The sequence below is a fragment of the Micrasema longulum genome, unplaced genomic scaffold (genome assembly GCF_059751315.1).
Source record: "Micrasema longulum isolate JH-2025_06_02 unplaced genomic scaffold, ASM5975131v1 h1tg000849l, whole genome shotgun sequence".
In the NCBI taxonomy this organism is placed as follows: Eukaryota; Metazoa; Arthropoda; class Insecta; order Trichoptera; family Brachycentridae; genus Micrasema; species Micrasema longulum.
In genome coordinates, this window is record NW_028278041.1 from 831,352 (window position 1) to 857,335 (window position 25,984).

Here is a 25,984-nt window from a genome sequence, read left to right on the forward strand (position 1 = left end):
TCATACCGCGAACATTAAAAAAAAATCCAGTACAGTATCAAGATTTATACAACAGATATCATAAATATTTATTAACATATTACAACAGAGACGAAGAACATTTTAAATAAGGTAATATAGAATTCTAGGCGTCTACAGGGCTTATACCTGTCATTGGCTGGTTTAAGTGGCCACTTTACAGACTATAACATTCACCATTCTGCCTATACTTGAAAATCTATATTCCTTCAATTATTTCATCTGTTGATGTTTGTGAAGTTAAAGAGCTGAAATCTTTGTTTATGCGGGTGAGATTCATCTAATTGAATTATTTCACCTACATACTAGACAACGCCTAAAAAAATTTTTTTTTCGATTTCTATAGTTCTTCATGAACCAGGTGGATTTATCAACAATATTTTGAGTTTGTCCATATTTTTTTAGACAAGGACTGGATTTAACTCCCTGGGCCCCGATTACAATAGGAAGTTAACATTTATCTTCAATTTTATCTACAAAGTAAAATTAAGTTTTCTGAATGAAAAGCAGAATATCCATACAATTTTATCTTCTAAACATGTTCAATTATAGGTTACCGACGAAGATACTCTAAATGTTATTTCAAATATACTCATTTTCTTACACAAATATCAGTTTTTCGTTATAGACAGTCGAAAATAACTCTGTTAACTTCCCATTGTATTCGGGGCCCTGGGGAGTTTTTTTTTTCCCTGGGGTTATTTTAAACAAAAAGTTCTAGTTTGATAATGCTTTTATACTAAAAGTACAGAAAAAACATTAATATTTTGTTTTTATTACTAGATAAAGACACAAAACCAAAAAGTGCGCACCCTATTCTACACGCTAACAGAACATTCCCCCGGTAGTTACAAGAGTCACTGAAAAAGGTAGAGAAACGAGATAAATATACGATTTTGACCGCTTTAAAGTGAGATATACGATGTGAGGTATGTATGGGATTTGAACGAACTTACGAAACGAAGGCATGACATGTTAAGAGATATTTAAAGTGATCATACAACTATTAAAAAGAAAATATATATCATCCTCTCTTGTTTCTTTGAACATTCCCTCGGTATATATATTTAAGATTCAGATGTGTAATAATAGCATATATATTGAAAAATTACAATTCAGCATTCTTTTATGTCAACAGTTCAAAGTAGGTCAAACGAAAATTCACTTTCACTTAAATCTGTGCATAACGGTTTTTGTAACGTATGAGTATTTGGCTGCATTGTGGATCTTAAACCGTGAAAAGCGTAAATCATTGTCTATTTTTCGAAATAGTGAATCATTGACTTAAGAGACGGTTTGTGGTCCCGCGATAGTCTCGGCAACTCCGAATCGAGAGGTCCGAAGTTCCAATCCCGCCTTGCCACATGTTTACAATTTTCTAAAACGTTTTTATTAGGACTAATAATAACTCCCCCAAAATTTATATATTTTTTTATTTATTTATTTATTTATTTATTTATTTAGTTCTATGTATTTACATAGTCTAATATATATTTACAAAACAATATTTACATCTATACTTATTCTAACATTATTTATCACTATTATACACTTAGTATCCTATTTGGGTAATTCACCATCGATAGTGCAAAGGTACTACATTGGTAGGTACCATTTAAATCAATTGTCCCGTTAAATCAACACGACAGGTTTAGTTTTATAATCCATTGCCCAAAAAAATCAATTATCCATCGTAGCTGCTCCAAATTGGATACAAAAATGTTTTCTTACACTCGTAAAAATTAGAGCATTCAATGTACCGCGAAATTTCTTGAAAATGTTAAACAAAAGTAACTACGTCACAAGTTCTTGTGCATCATCCAATCAGTTACAGCATTGTTATGTGTTGTGATTAATTTTAGGATTCCTGGTAGCCATTTTGTTCATCGTTGAATGTATTTTGACGCTACGAGGCTCCACTTTTAAATGTCGGCATAACTCACTGACGACAATTTGTAACACATTACATATTGTTGATACATAAAAAACCCTTCCTTATTGTGTACGATTTTTTTAATGATTGTTATAATTAGTTCCTTAGCCACTTAATGCCTGATACGTTATTATTACGTACTTAAAACCCTAACATCCCTTTATTTTTTTATTTATTCCCCTCTTTCATGGATCCTTTTCCTGTCTACTTCCAAACTCATCACCTGATTCCACATTCATCATAATTTAATGTGTATAACATAAGCATTTTTATTATTTAGTCAAAATAATTAGAAACGAGAAAATGTTTAAAAAGGCTTTAAAAAATGTATAGTGGAGCTGGGTAGAAGTAAAATGGATTGTCTCATTCGCCCAAACCAATATTGAATCAACTGCTCCACAAATGTATATTTTATTTTATGTTTTTGTTCTTTTATTGTGAGTTTATAATATAAATAATACAGGTATACATAAATTTAATATAAACATAAATACGTAGTGTTTAAAACTGTCTGAACATTTTGTTTATTATCTTTGTATTTTAAGTCTTCTATGTATATTCTCATAACGTGTAAAAATATTAAAAAATATATATTGTCAAGTGTCTTAGGCACGAGTAACCCCGGTGAGGTCACATAATTTTTATTATTAATCATTGTTTATCATGAAAAAAAATTAATAAACAAAAATTAAAAAATATGTAAAAACTCTATCTACCAAATAAAAAAACAGCTGTAATTTGAAAATAAATATGTCTAATTATATTTTTTAATTAAAGTCCTTATGATGACCAATTTTTCTTGTGACCAGTCGTTTTTGGTTGATTGGAAGATATTTCTTTTAGCAATAAGCCCGCCGAAGTCCATGTGTTTTTTATGCTTGAAGTTTAAAATAAATAAAAGGTGTTGTTTATGATAGGTAACAAATAAATGAGCATGTGTTTTAGATAGATCTGAGTCTGTTAGAAAAACGTTATTTTTACCGAAATGTATTGCTTTCGATACTTAATTGTATTCAAAGCGTATGATTTTAGTAGTAATCAAATATAACGTTTTGATTGCATACTTGAATAATATTACCACAATACGTTTCCCGCCCGTTCATACCATAGATAGATATTAATGAAATATTATGTTATATCTTTCGCATTGTTTATTCAAACGGTTTTCTTAACGGTTTTTTCGCCAAATTTTGGGCTTTGGCAAACATACCTAGCAACACTGCGCTGCAGCAGTTGTGGCCAAATTCGATATTTTAATTTTCAACAGGTGTGACACACATCCGGTCCAGGTACCTACTTCTACCTATTTATGCCTAAATAACCGCAAAATTCTTCACCTCTATTTTAATTGAAAATGTTATTTTTTAAACTGTTTATAACTTATTTTACCATATTTTCTTTGTGTAACGACTGATCGAGATTGATGTTAGACTAAATGTCTATCAAACTTTAGTCATTATTAATTTATTGAAATTTCAACCGAATACTTATTTCAAAAGGATTGTACAAATCCACACGGCACGGTAAAATTACGCAGGTTTAAACCATTTTTATTGAATTATTCAATGGAAGGCAAATGCACTAAATAAACCATAAGACAGATAAATCTCTTCAATTGATTTCCATTTGAATTATTACTTTAGAGTATTTACAAAATAAATAAAAATTATAACAAAATATCTACCTTGGGTCTAAAAGGGCCACTGTCGGATTTCGTTTTTTTCTTTCCAACATTTTGTACAAGGTTGATGTCAATAAAATAATATACACATTTAACAAATTTGTGTATCCACACATATTTGAAGTGTTTTTTTTATTAATAATAGTTTCTAACACTTCAAACAGTGTATTATAACATCACAAAATAGCTGTGAAATTACTCTCCTGTAATGTTTTGATTTACGACATTGGCGCTTAAAGAACCAATCAGAGATATTATATCGTCATGATCGTAGAACGACGCATGTGATTTTTTTAAAACTTAACACGAGAGCGGTTTATTTTTTAACGTAAACAGTATATGCTTTGATAGTTGGGTTAGTTATATATTTTTTAGTCTAGATTAGGCCTTAAAACCTTTTCAAGATCAAATATATAAAAAAAATCATGTCGCATTTTTCGCACATTCGTCGTTGTTCTACAATCACGACGATATAATAAAATTCAATCCACTTTTATTTTACCGTGCCGTGTGGATTTGGACGATGCATGTGAAATGGGCCATATTCCATTGTTTTGAGTAATGGTGGTCGATATCGGTCTTTCTTATTTGGTTCTGTTATTCATCGATACATCACAATGTTTATGCATACCTCATGCCATTGTTTCATCAATATGCAGGAGACAATGCGCAACCATCCTTTTTTATTAAGTGCCTTATGTCTGCCTGTCGCCATGCTAATGAAATAAACTTAAGACAATCGTCATCATACGTATGTACATAATATTAAATTTATAATATATCATTGTTGTGCGCCTCATACTTATATCGTACTTACAGAAGGGATAATATTATCATTGTGCGTGAGTGAACGCACAAAATGGCTTCTTTACTGACTTAAGCCTATATTTCTAATCGTAAAAATAAGAAATCATTTATTAATTGTCTTCAAAATTATTTCGATAAGTTTCTAACCATTCCACTTCACCAAAAATTCAATGCACGTATTGTCACATTCGGTATATATCAATGCGTATCGAGTTTTTTTCGGGCGTGATACAATTTTATTGGAAATAAAAGAAGATGGCTTGTTTTTATTGTGCTCCAAATAATTAAAATACACATTTATATTTTTAAAAACAACACCCGACAAATCAATTGATTTCCTCCGCGACAGTTACGCAACGCATTCTATCAGTCACTTTTTCCAACAAATCCGGCGTTATATTTGAAATAATGCTTGTTACGATGACTTCCGATGCTTCAAGAGTCGTTTGTTTGTTTTCGTAAACGAGCCCTATTATATATTATACACTATAGAGCCTCAGGAAATAATCAAATGGCATCAAATCGCAGTATCGTGGATAGCAATTAACATGACCTTTCTGAAAATAGTGTTATCGTCAAACTTGTCACGGTGTAAAATTCGTGGTTTTACGAAAAGTCATATACGTTTGGCGAACACTGATTTTTTGTGTAACTCTCCACAATTTGCAAGAGTTGTTTAAGTTTTTTTTTTTTTTTTAATTTAAATTTCATTGATAAACCCTTACGGGTTACATACATTTAACAAAATATTTTTACTTTTAAAATTCACATTCTACTGTTAATAATAATATTTTTAACATCTTTTGTAAAGGTTGTCTGAGTCTTTTGTTTAGTTTTGTCTGGTAGTTTATTGTATAATTTCAGTCCATGGTTTATTAGTCTCGATTGTCCTTTTCTCGTTTTAAAAGGTTGAATATGATATTTTTCTGATATTCTCGTATTGTGTTCATGTTTACCACAGTTTTTTTCAAGTTTTAATTCTTCGTCTACAATTACATCAGTGGCTAATTTAAATTTTAAGGATTCTAGTTTAAAGAGTTCAGTTACATTTAATTGTTTAGTTTGTTTAAAAAGTTCTTTAGTTGCTGTTAGCTAGGGTAGGTCATATACTAACTTTAATATTTTATTTTTCTGTCTTTGTAGTCTGTTTATGTCATTTGATTTCCTGTTTCCCATAGTAGTTGCATATAACATATTTTAGTTTTTACGAAGGCTTCATACATAAAAAAAAATCCTATATTGGAACAAAGTTTTTTATTTAAAAAAAAAGACTCGACAAAGTCGCCACTTTTTAAATTAAATTGTTGATATGAATTGTCCATGTCAATTGTCTGTCTATTGTTAGTCCTTAAAACTCGATTTCTAATTTGTTCTAACAACCAAATTTAAAAAAACGTGTAAGTATAATAGAGGAATATCACACATTGCGAATTCCGATAAAAATATATGATATGGATTTAGAAAAATTATTGTATTTTCAAAATCGATGTGGATATCGTGGAGAACAAATTTTATAAATTATTAAAAAATATATCCCTACAAAAAAGCGACGTGTTTAGCTTTGATAGTTGTGACGTCAAGATTCGTGACGATGTTCTATTTAAATTTAAACTGTCACTAACCAAGTTGAAAATTTACCCGAATCGTGGCTTATTAGGGGCGTCGCCAATGCAATGGATCGTTTTCACGGGAATTAAAAATTATAAATTTAAAACAATTTTTTATGCTACTAATAAGTAGTAAAAAAAATTTTTACTCGACAATATTTCATAGACATTAATTTAAAATAGTAAAAAAAAACTAAATTTTATGTCATGCAAATTTATATTGCGTCTAATAAAACAAAAATAGATAAGTGATTACTTTTACAGTGTTCTCGTGTTTTGATCTGCCAATTATTTCAGTCTTTACATTTCTAGTCCCCTCTTTATTCACACACAATACATGTTTTGGCCAACCATCTAATATTTCGAAAATAAGGACCGCTTTGTGCTCGCGCAAATTGGTTATTAGACCTTTCAATTTGAAAGCCCCTTTACGTAATTATCATGCCATTTCCTCGCAAGAAGTAGACAGTAAATTCTTCTTATAATATTTTTAAATTCGCAATCTTCATTGAAAGTTTTTACCGAAACTTCCCTAACAAGATGAAGATAAAAGATGGATTCCCTCGTGAATATTATTTCTCAAAATGTCTTTTATCTTATGCCAATTTTCCACCTGCCTTCACGCGGTGTTTAGTTTAATATAATTTCGCGGTCGTCTTTGTCCTGGGAATATGTTATATTATTTGGCTCCGAGCGAGAAATATAATTTACAAGAATCATGGCGTGGGGTAACACATGACGTTTCCTAATACATTATGTACAATATTTATGATTACCATATATTACACCTAATGCACTTTTCAAGTTAGATGTGTATAACTAGTTACTGCAGTATATTGATGCTATCAAGCACATGCACAATTGATCACTACCTACATTTGGCGGAGCTTGGGACGCGGGATTGACAAACACCATGCGACATTTCTTAGGCATCCAAATGCTGCCAAAACTTTACTTGTTTGTTCCCTCACTTCGGAGTTTAATACGCTGTGGCTCGAGATTTTAAAACCTAAATATTACTAAATATTCAAACTTTTTGTTTTACAAACTGATATAAGTATGTTCTGATCATTAGGAATTGCCATCAGTTGCATCGTCTGCATAGCATGTGATGTTAACGACCTTATCTCCCTTAGTTCTAGATTTACCACTTTCTCCATTCTTGAAAGCGTTTTTATACATGTATTTTGTTTGTTTCGGATAAGGTTTTTGGCTCGTATATTGTTGTGTTATATTTAGTTATAAAGGTGTTAAACTTGCTTTGATTCTTTGTTCTTAATATGCGCTTTCTAAAAATTTATTCATATGTAAAAAAAAGCACACGGAATGAGCACATGATAATTATATGAGTCTTGCGCTTCGCAGTAAAGGTAATATTTTGAAGTATACCATATTTGATAATTTTAAATAAATATTTAACTTCAAGCTTTAAAAAATCTGTGTACTTAAATATAAAAAGGTATTTATTACGAAAAAACAAAATTAATGGGTACATTTATGATTACCTCTATGACATCGGTACATTTCTTTGTATAAATTTTCAGCGAGTTGCTTTTAACGTTTCATAAAAGTATTCTAATAAAAATTAAAAATCTGTGGAATAACTTTAAATCGTAAGAATTCATAACAATATTTTTATATTCCTCCCCAGGGTTTGGCATTTGGTTGCTTCATTTTTCTAAATTGGCAGAAAGTTTGACATTTCAATTCAATTTGTCCCGCGATTTATGTAGCCAATCAGCGAATATTAAGTAAGTATTTATTTGGCTCGTAATTTCAAATCAAACTTTTAGTTTTAATCAAACGAACAATAAATAAATATGATGTATTATGACGCATAATACCACATTTGAAACGGTAAATGAAAACGAAAAAAAAAATTAAAAACCTCTTGATCATTTGAAATCTAGCTTTGTAAAGTACAAAAAATTATTATGTAAATATTTAATAAATAATCACATTGTTTTTAGAACCACACAAAAGTTTATTAAAAAAAAAACAATCATAGAATTAAGAATAGTCCAGAAGGAGTAGAATCATATTTGAATACATCGGACTGTGTCCAAAAGTTTCCTCACTATTGCTCGCTTTCGCCGCGCGCATTCGTGATGTCGCCGCGTAATTTTGCACGACGGGAAAAAATATAATCATAACACAAATGCAAGTTTTAAAAAAAAGCAATCTATTTATTTTTTCTAAAATTTTATTGTGCATGCGGAAATATTGATTGACACAACATAGTAGATAAGTTAAGGGTCATTTAATGAGAGTAATTGAATTAACGAACTTTGAACTTAAAATATAAAACAAATTTTATTTTACATAAAACGGATATTTTTATGTCAGGTTAAATTATATTTGATGTTTTAAAGATAATGTTAGTCAAATGTCCACCACATAGTTGTTTAATCCGAGGTCCAATTTTCATTAGTTCTCTCATTAGATGAGAAAAGTAGGGTAAAAATAAATACTATTCTGGCAACACTAACGAAATGTCCATTTTGATTTCTTCGACATTTTTTTATTTGAGTTATTTTTTTCTTTTATATTTCCAATGTTATTCCACACTTATAAAAAAAACTGTTTTTGGTGAGGATCTTCAAATTATTGCGATTTCCCGTTCCAATTATTTGAGTAAGTACTCCATATTTTTCTGTAAACAAAACACGTTGCTATCGTCACCAAATGATTTTAACCAGTCCACGTTGCGATTTTTACCAACACTTTCATACCTGCATATTACACAAATTGTTTGTTTAAATTGTTTACGTGTTACCGTGCGCATTCTTATAATTAAATTCTGCACTGTTATAAAATATTTTTCTTCATAATTAGGTTTACATTTCTTTGGACTCAACTCTTCTGTTATTATTCATAAATATGATTCAAGAGTCCATTGTCTTATCATCTATTTATAAATACGCATGTTGTGTTATTTATAATTTACAGTCATTGACGATTAAATTGTTTAATTTTGTAGCAGATTCAAAGTATTCTCAACAAAATCCACAAACATTCATTAGGTATTGACATATCACTGAAATTAGATATAAAAAATGTTTTCTTGTAGGCGGTAAAAATTTGAGTATCTATCTAATTGAACGGCGAAGTTTTTTGAAAATGAATGAAATAATAAAAATGGTTTTAATCAAAATTAACTATTTTGAAACATCACAGGTTTACGTGAACGTTTACCAGTCAATCTTTTACCAGTCAACGTTGTTATGTGTTGATAGAATACCGGTTTCTGGGTAGCCATGTTTACGACGTTTAGCGTGTTTTGACGAGTACGGGGTTCTACTTTTGAAAGTCAGAAGAACTCACCGACTTGAACTCGTGACGTCGCGGGCGGTGTAATTTCAAAATTACAAAACTTAAAAAAAAAATCATAAAAAAAAATTCTTACGCGCTGTAAAAATTAGAGCGTTCAATTTAAAGCAAAGTTTCTTGAAAAAATGTAAAAAAAATCATAAAAAATATTCAATTCAAAACCAACTACTTTGAAAGACGTCACCAGTGCATATAAATTTGCCAATGATAAGAGCGTTGTGAAAGATTTTCGGTTTACTTACCGTCAACTGAGCAATCGGCAGAACGGACCGAGAAGAAGCGGAAGAGAATTTAAGACGTCACACGCTGAGTAATTTCAGAAATTTAAAACTTTAAAAAATCATAGCGCTGATAATACGATACATTTTTGGCTTAGTTTACTTAATTAACAAATAAATTTAAAAAACCACTGAACATTTTCTTTGGCGGATTTGGCAGTTAACCTGTTACCAAATATATAGTCCACCTAAACAATGAGTGAAAGGAATACATATCCGTAGACTTAAAGGATTGGTTTAAACGATCTGCCGATTCCAATAAAAAAACACCACTCTATACGTAAATATCAGATCACTTAAAATGAATTTTGATGAATTATATATACAGGTGAATAAGTATAATAAGCAAATAGATGTTATCGTTCTTAAGATCTTCAGAAAAGACTTATCAAGATAATGATTGAAAATGAAGAATCAAAAAGATTTGCAAAGAATATGACACAATCCTATTTAAGCATTGTGGGGTACTTCCGGTGAAGCAACTTTACCACTTTAAATTAATAATAAAGCATTTTGATGAGGAAAAACCCCTGCTCAGTCACCGACATGGAACAAGATCGATAACAGCCATGAAACTGGTAGAGTCTAGAGCACAAAACTTCTATGGAAGCAGGACGACAGAATATATTGTACCAAAGCTATTTAATAAGCTTCCTGTCGAGGTAATGAACTCTACCAGTTTGCAACTCGTAACGAACCAACTTCCTCCTTCAGTCATTTTCTCGCCAGTGTTGTTGTATTTAGAAGTTTAAAATGTTATTTTGTCGTTGGTTCGCTATGTAGAAATATACATACATATTTATGTGCACCTTATAAATACTCTGCTGAGTCACCTGCCGCTGCGACTGTGCACCTGTCGGGTCTTATATTATTACCTTTGCCTCACGTTTCCTCATTGCGGAAGAACATGCATACGCACACGATACATTATTACAGTCCACACGAGAAAGAATACAATATATCCGACAGAAGGCTTAAGTCGGATATTGCGATCTTTCCTCATGACCATATTGTGATTTGTACACAAATGGTAGCAAAGACTGTGTTTACTTGTATTTAATTCAGTCGCAAAGATCAATTTCCATTATGGTATCTTATATATATATATATATATATATATATATATATATATATATAATTCTTCTGTACGTGTGATGTCACTGATCTTCTCCTAAACGGCTTAACCGATTTACGTGCGGTTTTCAGTGAAATGTAAATCTTTGCGCTGCAAGTGTTCGTAAATATTATCTTTTTAATCGAATCTGTAAAAAAACAGTTAGAAGGATAAATCTTTTTTTCATCGACCTACCAGGGTTACATTTGAACAGAATACAAATACAAAAAAATGGAAGGATGTTATTTTTTTGTGTTTAAAAAAGTTGTTTTTTAATGTTTACAAACAACATTAGTTTTTTATGGATCCCAATCAGATTCTTTCCTTACATTCCTTATAATTTCTTCCCATTTATTTATTTTTTCTGGATTTTTGTAATACTAAAATAATATTATCTGAAATTCAACACATTTTTGAAAATCCTTTTCATGTATAAAGTGCACCCCTGTTGGTGAGAAGAGTCGAGTTTGACATTTGGAAAAGAATTCTATATTTGAAAATGAATTATTTTATGTTTTGTAATTCAACCATAAACCTAGGTACCTACTTATCAATGAAAATACTTTTTCCAAGCTAATACCAGGCAAGCTAACGTTTGGGCAGGACAACGTCTGTCGGGTTCGATAGTTTTATATTAATTTCATAACATCAATTTAGATTATTATAAAATGGGTTCGGACTTTTCTTCATACATACAATTTTCTCCTAATTTCTCCCTGGAACACTAAAACAAATATTTTTTACACATTATATTTATATTATAATTTTTTTTGTCTCTGTTCTTTTAAAAAATATATAAATGGTTTTCTATGCCAGCTAGGTCCACCCAAAAACTCTTTAAAGCGCCCAGTTTTATCTGCCGCCTTCAGACATATGGTATACAAATATGATAAATATTTTTGACAAACGCAAAACTTACCGATACAGAAAATTTTATTCTGAAACTTTTTTTTAAACAAACAAAATCGGTTTAATTTTTTTGGGTGCGGAAATCGGGAATACGAAACCTCGATTTGAGGACATAATCAGTTCGACGTGCAGATATCTTTTTCGCCCAGTACCGGGGCGGCATCTGTGAAAGAGTGACGGGAAAACTATTTTCAGTACCTATTCATCAAAATGCTCTGTCACGCATATCTTCTTAAAAACCGATATTTCACGTCCACCTCGCTAGGAATCGAACCTAAAACCTCAAGCAGGAGGGGGACATTATCATCGGCCCTCTTGTATCCAATGGTGAAAATAGGCTTCCCTCCATATCTGCCCATCTTGAGCGATCCGCATCCAACCACTTTCTGCAACCCGTCTTATGTCATCAGACCACCCTGCCTAAGGCCTGCCGACTCATTTAGTCAAGGGGCGAGGCGGTCTTACCTCCATTCAATTATCTGAAAGTAGCCATCGAGTCGAAAAAACTCGTCCAGGGTTCTGGTTCTATTTCACGTGCAGAAGTGTATTCTTTTCCATCTGGGCATACATGTATTACATTATAATGCCATCAATATCGCGTTAAAAATTAAGGGGCAAATATGTATGAAGGTACCGCTATGCGTGTGATGTATTGTTTTTGATAAATATTCACATAGAAATGCAGACTGTATCAGAATTAAAATTAATCTCGTCTAGCGGATATCCGTTACGGCCCGCCGCGCACGCCTCCTCCATACTAATAAAGCCTTCCACATCTCGGGTTCTTCACCCGAACTTCTCACACCCACACCTACACGAACATATCGACTGCGCAAAGGCTAATCAAGTGATGCCACAAATTCAATATTGTACGGAAATCTTGAAACATGTTTTTATTGTATTTTTTTTACGTTCAAACCATTCAAATAACAATTTTATTCCCGCTGAACAGCAGACTGTTTTGTAATATTGCGTATTTATGTTTTTTAAATAATTAAAACTAAATGTCCTTATAATTCTTCTTTTTTATTCCAGAATAAATAAAGATGGCCTGCCCAGATAGCCCCTCCCTGAAGGATCTGCCCAAGGTAGCCGTGGACCTCAAGAGCCAACTTGAGGGGTTTAACTACCAATGTCTCAAGGATGTTGACACCAACGAGAAGAATATCCTCCCTTCTGCCGAAGGTCACTATCTCTACCATTATTTTACTTTCTTTGCACTACAACAGACCAAGAGGCCCAACTACAGTTGTTAATTACAACGCGGGAACGCCCGGGAAAAAACACATTTGACTATTGTTTTCTCACTGCGAATCCTCATGCGTATTAGTTAATACATCGCGGGGCTGCCTTAGTGTTTCATTCCGATCATCTTAATGTTTAGAAATTGGTACCGAACCATCTCAATTACCATTGGCCTTGGATGTGTTAGATCACCATGAAATTGATTAATTCGATCACATTGCATGCACCACACACTTAAAATGAAGCCACTCAGTTATTGCAAACTTTTTATAGATACATTTAGTCGGAAACAAGCGGAATCGTTCGTAGTTTCTGACGAATTAGAGAATAACGTAAAGATGCTTGGAGGATTTGACGATTTTCGCATCTGTTCTTCCTTTCACATGTATATTGTACATACGATGTAATGTTAATAATGTTAAAAATACGTTATATACTTCACCGTAAACCCAGATCAATCACAATTGCTTTTACCTATGAATTAATATTTAAAATTGCAATGTATAATTGTAACAAATATATTCTATGACTACCTACTCAAATTCATTATATCACAATATTAAAATGCCTTTTTCAAGACTGGTACATCTGATCTTTTCTTGTTTACTATTCCCATAAAAAAAATTGTTACATCTAAATTTCACTAAAATGTGTTTTCTATGACTGGTAATCAAGATTTCACTGTTGCCTAAAACGAATTCGGTGTACAAATAACTCACCCAAAATTCCAAACCCAAGTGGATTGTAATCTCTCCGTAGGCAGTAAATCTCACGGTGCATTCCCCTAGCACGGTTCAATGTCTTCATTCAAAATACAGAATATAAATTAACCATTGATCGGGAATTTTAATGTTTAACTTGCCAGATACTCTTTGAAACGATTGATTTCAAGGGTATGTAGTTTTTTCTAATAAATATCTCCGTAAATACGGTATGAGTTAGATTTTTGCATATATTTAAGAAAAATCTGTTTAAGGATGTAATTCGATCATCTATTTATATTTTTATCGTATCCGTGTTTTGTTTTCGTTTGTAAATTTATAGCAAAATCAAATCACAAAATGCACAAATCAATGTTTGTAATCTAATGTTGATAATATTATACATATTTCTTCTTATTTGTTTATATGGCATGCTTAAGCTAAGTTATTATACGTCTATCTTTATTTCACTGTAGTAATATTTTTCTATGTGGGGTATATTTGGATTATTTGATTGTTTTGTCATATTCTTTCTATTTCTTGAAATCAGTATTTTCCAAAGAGTAAACTTTATTATTTTTCAATTTGTCATTTCCGAAATCGGGTTAAATTAGATTTTGAATTAAATTTCTTAAATATTCATAAATCGACGTCTTGGAATGTTGCTTTTGAGTACCTACCGAAAAATACATTTTTATTTTTATTTGACTTCGGGTTTCGGGGTAAGTATTAAAGCATAAGAAATAAATCAATTACAAATGAAAAAAAATACAAACTGTTTTCTTACAGAGTATGTTTGTAGCTATGAAAAACCATTGTATTAAATTTTCACTTTAACAGGAAAATGGCATAAGCTGAACTTTGTGCGAACATAAAAGACCGTCGAGAAGCGTAATCATTGGAATATACTGATTTCTTTTATACTTTTAGTATATCTATGTATTTTTCGTTTGTGTTGTAACTTGTAGTTTATATAGAATATATTATTATATTTCACCCTGCATGTTGGTTGGATGGAAATATTCCACTTTAGACGTTGCCCAGGAGAGACTTCACTGTGATATTCTTAAGGGTGTGGAGACATTCCAACCCTCGTCCCTTAAAAGAGCAGACACACAGGAAAAAATCGTACTCCCTACTGCACAAGGTAGGACACTCCCTCCTTTCGTGGGCTTTGTAATTCCTCTAATCAAATAAAATGCGACTAACGCGGGAAATAAAACGGACAATAATATGATCGTCATGATCCGAGGAAAATCTCTGAGGCTGCCGTCAAGAAAATACATGTTAATTTTGGATTCTTTACAAAAAAGTTAAATTAACAAAAGAGCAACCCGAGGCTCAGTTTCATAAAAAAAGCTTACTTGAAGTTAAACCGTTTTTACCTTGCTTAATTTAGCTTCAGCCCACTTTGATAAAAACGTAACGATTATTATTGTTCTACTTTTACTAAACTTTTTTCGATGCGTTTTTTTATTGTATATTGTCAGTTGTATTTTTATGGTATTATTACATTAGTACTATGGGTTATTTGTATTACGCTTATCAATTGCATGTAAATAAAATTTAGCGTTACTTATTTTACTGCAGGTATATATATATATTTGTAGATCGCATTGTTTGTGGGAGTTTTATATTTTAACCGTTTTGTTTGTGTTTTTTTAAATGGCTGGTGTTTAATAATACATAAAAAGGACAACAAAACTGTTGACGCTTGTTAAATTAATTTAAATAAACAAAAGCTTTTAAAAATTACCACAATTTCTTGCGGTGTTACTATTTCATATCTAACCCGATTAAAAAATAATAATTCAACTAAACCATTAATATTTGAGTTTATGCATAATTTTATTTCTATTTCTATGTATGCAGATTATGTCAGTTTATCTTAAAGCATTATAAAATAAGCAATGATGTTTAAAAATAAGAAAACATCCTTGAAAATGGAATAAACGAATATTTATGGAAATTGTAAGTATTTCCTACAAACTCACACAAAACACAAACTTCGCCATTAAACGACTTTTTTTACGTATCCCCTTTTGTTTTTATTTTATTTGTATTGTTTTTAATTAGTTTGGTTTATTATTTTAGATATGTTCGCTGAAAAAACTCAGAAAACTCTTATAGACGGAATCGCAAAATTCGATACCACAAGCCTTAAGCATACAGAAACACAAGAAAAAAATCCTCTCCCAGATAAAGATGGTAAATTATTTTACTCCGTATTAAACTAACAAATGTCAATACTATAACATTTTCTTCCAATGCTTTTATTTTGAAAAAACTTCTACTTTCTCGCCGTGAAAATTAATCATCTTAACTAATCTTCTATCGATTTCTACCAGTCACCTTCTTTTTGATAAGTGTTTTCTCTTTAATTCACGCAATACAATGAAATTGGCGCAATGGGATCTTTATCTTATTGGCTAAAGGATTGGCTTTTATTCAATTAACATTTCATTCTGTTTCGAATTAAAAATGTACCTTTTCTACATACTATAATATCAATTCATACATTTTCCTATAGCCTAAAATAATGAATTTCTTTGTCAGAGTTTCTTTATTCGCTAATTTTTTTTTCAATTGGCGTTAGCAAAAAAACTATTGGTGTATTTTTAAGACGTCGAAATTTCATGAAGTACAAGTTTTTTTTACTAAAAAAAGACATCGAGTAATATCAGCCGGCAGCTTTTTATGATATATACAAGTCGATTTTGTTTAATGTAGCAAACTCCCCAATAGGCCAATTTTTATCTACCTTCTGTTATAGCAGAGCAATAGACAATACTGTAATGGCTCAGATTTGTAGAAGGTGGCCTAATTCCATTAGATATTGAAGCTTTTCATTTACCGAAGTAAACGTTCTACCATTAATTTAATGCCTAAATTTATTTTATCAAATGGCGTGTCTGCCTTTCTCTAGTAGTTAACTTATTTTAAGCAATATAATAATCTTTTGTTTTCTTAACGTCTATTACATTTTATTGCCCATTTTAGATGTTTTCGTTATTTTATTTTAATCGTTTCTTGTATCGTGTGTATTTTTATCATCGTAACAATTTTCCAGTTTGTTTGATTTCTATCCTGAAAACTAGCGCAATGTATTATTTGTACGCAAAGCTCCGGCTTCCGGCTTAGTGGCTTCGCGTCTGCATGTTCTGTTGTGTTTACCGCATGAGTTTTGCTGTTTTAAGTTGTTGCCGCTGAAAAGATTCACCAAAATTTATTGGACGGGGTAGAGCACTTTGATAAAGCCACCATGAAGCATGCTGAAACTGCCGAGAAAAATCCCCTGCCCCCTGTCGAAGGTTTGTACAAATTATAAAGACATTGTAAATATCTAACATCGCCCTGTGTAAATTCGAAGCTGATCAATATCTCACGAAGAAAGTTTTAGAGAAGGTCAAAAATCATCATCTTCACCCTTTTTTTTTGCACCACAACAGGCCAGGAGGCCCAATTACAGTGGTGAACTACATCACAGAATACCCAAGGCTTGAGAAAAATCACATTTAATTTTTGTGTTCTCACCGGGAATCGAACCCGGAACCTTCCGTGTGTGAGTAAAGCGTCTTGACCACTACACCGCGGAGGCCGTAATGTGATCCCGCCGGCGCCGTGGCGCAGTTGGTAAGACGGCTAACTGTGAAACTGGCGTCGCTGGTTCGATTCCCGCCAGTTGCAAGAAACAAAATCCAAGAAAGATTTTTTTCTCAATTGGTCTGGGTGTTGTGGTGTATTTTTCATTACCTCCTTCCATATCCCCTCTATCCCACCTGCTGACAAGCCTCAAAATAAAGGCTTAGCGGGTTATTCCTTTAAAAAAAGTCCTACATTTCAATTACCAGTCTAGGAACAACAAAATACTGCAGTATTTAAAATCAATATTTCACGTTCTCCATGCCAGGAATCGAACCCAGGATCTCAAGAATGGTAGGCGAACAAGTCAACCACTACACAACGAGGCGGACTTATCTCCACTCGATTTCCGTATTAAAGAATTTAGCCTGAGAGCAGCCATAAGTCGGAAACGTTCATCCGGGGCTGGTATTCTTTATCTGTATGCTTTATCCGCCTGGACACAGGTCAAAGTATGCAGCGTTTATCACCGGTTATTGGCTGCTTTAAATCTATGTAAACATCTTCTATTAGGCTTTTTCGCATGTCGTGCTACTGGAGGGCCCACACAAATGTTTTGGTGAAAAATGTTATAATGTTATAATTAGTCATAATTTTGAATTATAATAATAAATTCGAATCATGAAGTTAGCTTTTAAATCCGTAAAGAGAGCCTACCTAATTTTCATTGGTTTAAAAATATTACAGAATCTTAGTTTCTTGACTATTATCGATTGAAAAACATTTCATCGTTCCTGGACTGGCACCCGAAGCGTAAGATTGATCTCCTTACATTAATGTATCATATAATTGAAATACGCTGTATTTGGTTTCCTAATGCAGTGCCCCGGGGTATGTAAAGAGGAATGAAAAAAATAAACTTTATTGCTACAAACATTTAATGACAATCAAAACTTCCTTTTCTGGAACCATCATAAATATATTTTTTTAAATATAAATCAATATTCGCATTGTTACAGTTAGTCAATTTTAGTTTTCTGCGCCATATTAAATGATCTGGAATGCTCTGTGCAAATTCATGTGGTTATATTTTTTCTCGTCTACAAATCTAACAGTGTTTTGTCTTGCATAAAAATAACGGATCTGAGAGACGGCTTACCTGCTTGATAGATTCATACTGCTCTCATTAGTAAAAATATTAAATTATTGTCTTCATAATTATCATAATACTAACGTACTCTTTTTGCTTTTATACAAGCATCAACAGTTACCAGTTACCAGTGGTCGGCAAACCGCGGCTCGCGAGCCACATGCGGCTCTTTAACCACGCAAGTGCGGCTCAGCGCAAGTTACACGTTTTGTTCAAATTATTTCATCTACAGGTTCTATAGAAGAACTTCTAGGACTATTGCCTGTTGAATTACTGAGGATATTGCAAATAACTTTAAAAATAAAGTGACCAACATATTTTTATCAAAAAGAGCAAATCAACTTCAGGAAATTGGGTTGGAATAGTTATAATTTGATTGATTAATGTATTTTGTTATTGTATAATTTCTTTAAAATATGTATATATTTGAAGTAATTTATGATGTGTATAGTACGAGTATATTAATATATCATACTCGATTTTTTAATATTTTTAAGCACTCTTTATTCCACATATATGTAAATGGCAGAAATGCCGTATATAAATAAATAAATAAATACTGTAATCGAATGCATGGAGAAGCATCATATGAAACTTGATGAAATTATTTCAATTTTAACATACGGAGCTAAAATTGTGACCGAAGTGAGAACGGTTTTTTTTCTATTTTCGAAATAAAAATTAATCACGAGATGCTTTTCTACCATTGCATCATTCACCAAGAGGCGAAAAATTTCAAATGTTATGGATTTGGTGATCAAGATTGTCGACATAATTGTCGTTAAATCTCCTTAACATCGCTAATTTAAAGAATTTTTACTCAATAACAGAGTAAATACAGAGATCCTTCACTGCATAGTAAAATTCGTTGGCTTTGAAGAGGAAACAGTTCAACGAAAAGAAATTTGACTCTCAAAAGAAATCTTAACCGCCGTAATGCTGATATTTGGCTCTTTTGACTAATGAGTTTGCCGACCACTGGTTTAATTTATTATCTAATTGCAACGCGAATACATTATAAATAATTGTTTGATCTTTTTTACGGTTTAGTAAAAAATGGATGTAAACGTACTCTTACAATATGAAAATTGTATGTTAGCACAATACTTTACGTATTTTAATATAAGCATGCACATAAAATTTTGCTTTGTTTGCTTATTCTTTTAGTAAAAAAATATTCCAATCGCCATTGTATTTTTACGTATTATTTGTTTACAAATTATTTATAAGCAAAAAATTTTGTTTTCAATTGTTCTTTATGCAGGTACGAAATTTTGTGCAAATTTTTCATTTTTAAATGGCCGTCGTCACATATTATATTTATCGCCTAGGTTGCTTTTATTTTTAAAAACACATTTAATGTGCATTTATAACCAATTTTTATTCAACTATTTAAAACATTGTTGACATTTTTAATGCAAATACCTATGTATTTATTTAGGTTGATTTATTTATCAATGTACTAATTCGGATTAGCTGACGTCGCTCCCTTTAAAATGTTCTACCCTTTTTAGTTCCTGGAGTATATAAACAGGGTGTTTAGTCTTCCAGCAGATCAAAAAAAAAAACACCAAAATACATAATATACAAGGTGTTCATTAAACCCTGTCACATCCGAAACCACGATGATCAGTATGAGCAAGAAGACATATTGGCACATTAAAATATATTTTTTGAAGTAATAAAATTTAAAAAAATAAAATATCAAAAAAAGCAAATGGTTGCTTTCTTCTGCAGGGCAAAAACGAGGAGGGTGAGGGGTTTGTCTGATACTGCGCCGCGCTTCCCTCACTTCTCCCCTTCAGAAGTAAGCAACCATTTGTTTTTTTTTTAAATATTTATTTTTTTATAAATTTCTTTGTCCTAAATATTTTTTAAATATGCTAATATGTCTTCTTGACCATACTGATCATTGTGGTTTCGGATGTGACAGGGTTTAAAGAACACCCTGTATATATTTGTGCGTCTGGCTGTCCACGGAATCCGCAGCAATCGCCGCAAACACCACATTTCGAAAGCTTCGATTTTTTTTATTTTAAGATTCTCTGTGTCCAACTCTCCTCACGGTACATGAACACTGAGAAAACCGAGGCCTTCACCAGTCTCTTTTTGTTATAAGTGTTGCCATATTACGAAAAATAATATTTAACAACCAATCAAAGCGGCCACACACGACACGATGTCTCTTCCGATTTCTCCGAACTAATGGTGTTCTATTTGTAATATTTGCAGCTATCGAGCAGGAAAAGGAGAAACTGAATTTAATCAACGGAATAATTTCCTTCGACACCAGCAAACTGAAACACACGGAGACTTGCGAGAAGAATCCTCTTCCTACCAAGGACATCATCGACCAGGAGAAGACCGCGTAGGCTGCTGAGCTGCCACAAGCATTCTCCGTGCAACATCCAATAATCATAATATTATATTTTGTGTTGCGATTGTACTATTCGTTTGATTTATATTAATGCGCTTCTCCGCCGGGAGATTAGTGAAGATACCAATATATATGAAACGTATCTATTTTAAACTTAATTGTGTAAGTCATACGGATTCTAAGCAGATTCCTATAATTTTAAGTCAATTTTAATAATTAATTATTTTATCTAGCTCACAGAAATATCCTATTTTATTAGTAGTCATAATATTATCAGTGTGACCCCATTTTATGTACCTATTAAAAATTAACACCCAATTTAATTTCGATGCTCCATCCTGCAATGATGATGTTTCAAAAATACATAATTTATTTTTCTTACATTTATACGGATTTTATATTTAGTACTTAATAAGAAATTGCTCAGTGTCAAATATAGCCATGACGAAAATGTTCATTTGTGTCTCGGGTTTATATTTTTTATCTAAAATAGCTGGAGAGAATAGATGGAAACTGATTTTTTACGTCATATTATGTAGATTGGTGCTTTTTGAATAAATTTCTTAAAAAATACATTTGTTTTTACCTCAATATTCCCCCATGAACAATCAGACCTCACAATGAAAAAAAAAACAAACAAAATCAGAATAGTTAGCTAAACATTTCTAGTTTTCTGAGTCATTTCTCCATACGACATGTTTGTAAATTGCATTCTGATATTGCATTCAAATTGCGTGCGGAGCGACAAAAAATTTCAAACCACGAACTTATATTGTATTTATCTACCCTATATATATTATGTATTTTTTAATATTTTTTTTTAAATTTTATTTTATTGAAAAACCAACAGAGAATAATAAAAATATAATATACATATTATAAATACCTTTCATAAGGTCCAATGAGGAATTCCATTGTTTTCTAATGTATTTATTTTTTCTATTAGCGTACTATTTAACTAAGCAAAAATATATATATATTTTTTTGGTGCGTTATTTACAAAGGTATGATTTTTTAAAGTTACATTTATCAAATACCGCGCCAAATGACTGTAATCAGTGTGTCACTTTTCAGTAGTGACGTCATGAAACGGTTGGCGTTCTAACTTTCACTGACCGCGGTAAGTTGTATTTCTCCAGCCAATAACGAAACTGACAAGAATCTATGAAATATTGCTTTGATTGCTTCATTTAGTTGATCGTTATTTGCTCATTTCTATGTTATGGTTGTTTTTACGAACGTTTCGATTTAGAAAAACCTAGAAAGTTGACATAATCTCTGGTTGAAATGTCAAATTATACTCTTTTTTTTTTCTATGGTCAAAACGTTCCTTACAAGCCCCCGCGCTTTAAAGCGGAAACCGGAAATACTACACGTAGATATAAGGAGTGACGTCATTATTTACGATTTTAAAATGTATACTATTTTTAACATTTTTTATTTATTTTTGCGTGCGTTTTTGAGATATTTCATCCTACTCCAATTTTTTTAAATATTCACGTGTTCACGAAAACATTTTTAAAATGTAATTCCGGGTTGGGCTGGAATTCCTCATTACAGGTTTTATCTTAATATTGGTAACATAAAAAATTGTCACATAAATATAATTCATAATGTGAAATAACTAATTGTACACTACTTGTAATATTATTAATATGTAAACGTAATTTATTTATTTATTCACAACCTCAAGTTCAAAGAATAAGTACTTTGATGGACTTATTTCTAAAAATAATATCTTCCTGCCAAACAAAAAACAGACTGGCTAGAAGAAGAGATTGGTCAAAATTTTGTACAAAAAACCATCAATTTATATTAAAAGATACATACATATGTTAAAATAAAAAAACCTAATTAGTAAGGCGAGGAGATAAGGCTTGCACATATAAACAAAGTTTTTTTAAGTACCTGCATTATGTTATACGTATTAAATGGCGTTTCTTGAAGGTGGCTAGAGAAAGTGCATTTTTTATATGGATTTATATTATTAAAAAAAAAAAAAACAAGAAATCTGCACTTGAATATCGGTCACCCAGTTGCACATTATACTAACAATAGACAGATAATTGACATGGACAATTTATATCAACAATTTAATTAGCAAAGTGGCGACATTATCGAGTCTTTTTTTTTAAATCAAAAACTTTGTTCCCAAAAAGAGAAAAAAAATCATGTATGAAGCATGTAAAAACTAAAATATGTTATATGCAACTACTATAGGGAACAGGAATTCAAAATGACATAAACAGACTACAAAGACAGCAAAATAAAATATTAAACTTAGTGTATGACCTACCCTAATCTAACAGCAACTAAATAACCTTTTAAACAAACTAAACAATTAAATGTAACTGAACTCTTTAAACTAGGATCCTTAAAATTTATTCATAAATTAGCCACTGATGTAATTGTATACGAAGAATTAAAACTTGAAAACAACTGTGAACACAATACGAGAATATCAGAATAATATCATATGCAACCTTCTAAAACGAGAAAAGGACAATCGAAACTAATAAACCATGGACTGAAATTATACAATAAACTACCAGATAAAACTAAACAAAAGACTCAGACAACCTTTTCAAAAGATATTAAAATATTATTAACAGTAGAATGTGAATTTTAAAAGTAAAAATATTTTGTTAAATATGTAACCCGTAATGGTTTATCAATAAAAAATAAAATGTTTTTTTTTTACATATATTACGAATATAGGCTGACCATACAGTGTAGTTTTACTACAAATATGCCTACATACAGGACATCACATTTGTATATAGGCTCCATCATAACTTGAATTTGATTTATAAATGTCATTTTTGAAATCTCAAAATCTTCAAAAGTGAAGTTAAAGACATATTATCAATATTAATATGACTAAATTGGTGATAACCTCAGAGTAATAATGCGCACAGCATGCGGTAATTACTCTGAGGTGATTACACATATTGCAGGTTCTATTTGATACGAATTTGTTGAACATTTAGACATTTTAAATAAAGATTGGTTTCTGGTCTGCGCACTGGGATTGTAAAATTAAGAAGTGATGGAAGTTTAAGACAATAGGTATTTCAAATTATTAAAAAATTTATACGGAAATATGACGTCAGCCGTGTTCCTGGGAGTTTGACGTGTTTGGAGTTTAGGTAAGTACATAAATTCGTCTAGACCTGTATTGAGCCAACCGTCTAAATTATTAATAAAAACATCTTTTTTGTACAAAAACACCAGAAAATGTATTATTTTGTTTTAAATAACAAATGAACACACTAAAAAAATACAAGGTAAATAGATACGTAATTTTATGGTTTAAGATTTTTAATGGTTTGAGTTGCAATCGCATCCCTAGAGAATCCGATCGCATCATTCAGGAATGCGATTCAAGAGCGGTGATAATGATTTTTCTGGACTATCATCATCATCCCCTTTCTGCAACTGATGGTGCATAGGGTACTGCATTGGTACACGCAGGCTATATTGATCATTTTTGTCACACGAAGGTAAGGTGATCAGTCTTACGTTCAGGAGCCAGTCCTGGGATTATGAAATATTCTAGTTTAATAAATTTCAATAAATATCCCATGTCAATCATGTCGGGAATTTAAACCGAGATTTTGTAGCACGTATTGTTAAAGAACGAACTAAATAATAAAAAAGTTCTTTCTACCTCAATTGACAGCAGAAAAAATGTGCGGGAGCGACACGTTCACGTAGAGCAAACATTTTTGTCACAAGGTCCCTGTCCATGTGTGTTGACACGTTGACGAATGCCGGGGAGGGGGGGGGGGGGTTAGTCACTGTTCCGTAGAAATAGCCTGCCCGCCTACCAAGGAATCGGTTTACGCTACCGCATTAACAAAGGCTTTCTAAAGCTAGGGTTTCCTAGGAGAGCGGTGCCCGTATTTTAACGACCGTAGTGAACGGTGATGCAGTGGACAGCCGTCGTAACGTCGACTAGAGAGTGGTTTCCTAGGGAAACGGTGTTAAATGGTGTTGATAACACCGTTTTCCTAGGAAACCACACTCTAGTCACCGTTACGACGGCTGTCCACTGCATCGCCGTTCACTACGGCCGTTAAAATACGGGCACCGCTGTCCTAGGAAACCCTAGCTTAAGCATTGGAACATACGGTGAATACTATATTTTAAAATATATTTTCACTCTCAGAAGTCACAACAAACTCATTTTGTGTTTTTTTTTTAATTTTTAGCCAATCAACAGGCTTAAGTAAACCCTAATAGATTGGCATTAATGAGTAATCTTAATCTAAACATTCTTAAAATCTACTAACAAAGTGTATAATTAACAAAAGGTATGTATATAAGTGAACATGGAATTGTATTTTGATAAAGAGTGTAAATAAATAAATATACATAATCGTAGCATAATCTAGGCGGAAATGGCAAGTGTGACATCGTGAGTCAGGAGAGACAACACCGCTTGCTTCTTAAATGCCTGCCCTTGCTGTAGGAACACATCGACAGTACCGTTTAGTGAGATTTCGTTCACTGTTCTGAGGATCCTTGGCAGAGAGGAAAAGAATCCGATGTTAGTTTTATAATTTCAAGACAGGATTGGTAAGCATGTTACGGCGAGGTACATTAAGGTTTATCTGAGCAAGGATATCATGGGCATCTATACAGTAAGATATTAATTTGTGCAAGAATATCAAACCAGCCAAAATCCTTCTGAATTCTAAACTAAAGACATGAAAGTACTCTAGACGATCATAATAGTTGAATATGAAAGTATTTAATCCGATTCTAAATATTAACGAGTTATAAAATTTACGTTGCACCGATTCAATCCGCGTTATATGAGTATTATAATTAGGGGACCATAATATTATAGAATTAAATTCAAGCAAACTACGAACAAATGACTTATACAATGTAATTGCAATTTTCGGGCTTTTGAATGGCTTAGATATTCGCAAAATAAATCCACAGATTTTGGACGCTTTCTTTGAAATGTGGTCAATGTGATAATTGAATTTAAGTTTGTTATCAAAAAGTATCCCAAGATCTCGAATTGTCTAGAAGTTAATTAAAATTGTGTTGTCGATTGAATAATTGAAAACGATTTTATTTATTTTTCTTGTGAATTTATGTGTTATTACGTACATATTTGAAAAAAATATATTTATAACAATAATTCATCATTTACCTAACCGCATCCAGTAGTGTTTAGGGCACTCCAACAGCAGAATATCTGGATTGTCTTTGTTACACGGATGGTAAGGTGATCA

General features: G+C 31.9%; 1 protein-coding gene and 1 long non-coding RNA gene across 7 annotated transcripts in view; both read left to right on the forward strand.

Annotated features, from left to right (window-relative positions):
• The window catches only part of cib (thymosin beta cib), a 57,696-nt gene extending 36,509 nt beyond the window's left edge, over positions 1-21,187 (forward strand). The window contains exons 2-6 of one of the 6 annotated variants that reach the window (XM_088231071.1): positions 12,713-12,862; positions 14,657-14,770; positions 15,718-15,831; positions 16,821-16,934; positions 20,588-21,187. In XM_088231071.1, coding sequence (XP_088087197.1) covers positions 12,724-12,862; positions 14,657-14,770; positions 15,718-15,831; positions 16,821-16,934; positions 20,588-20,727 — 621 coding nt within the window. In that variant the 5' untranslated portion in view covers positions 12,713-12,723 and the 3' untranslated portion in view covers positions 20,728-21,187. The remainder of the gene's footprint in view (positions 1-12,712; positions 12,863-14,656; positions 14,771-15,717; positions 15,832-16,820; positions 16,935-20,587) is intronic. The other 5 variants (XM_088231073.1, XM_088231072.1, XM_088231075.1 and 2 more) reach the window with 5 other exon arrangements.
• Positions 1-25,984, forward strand: part of LOC148278645 (uncharacterized) — a 150,830-nt gene that overhangs the window by 84,327 nt on the left and 40,519 nt on the right. The gene's annotated exons all lie outside the window — the stretch shown is intronic.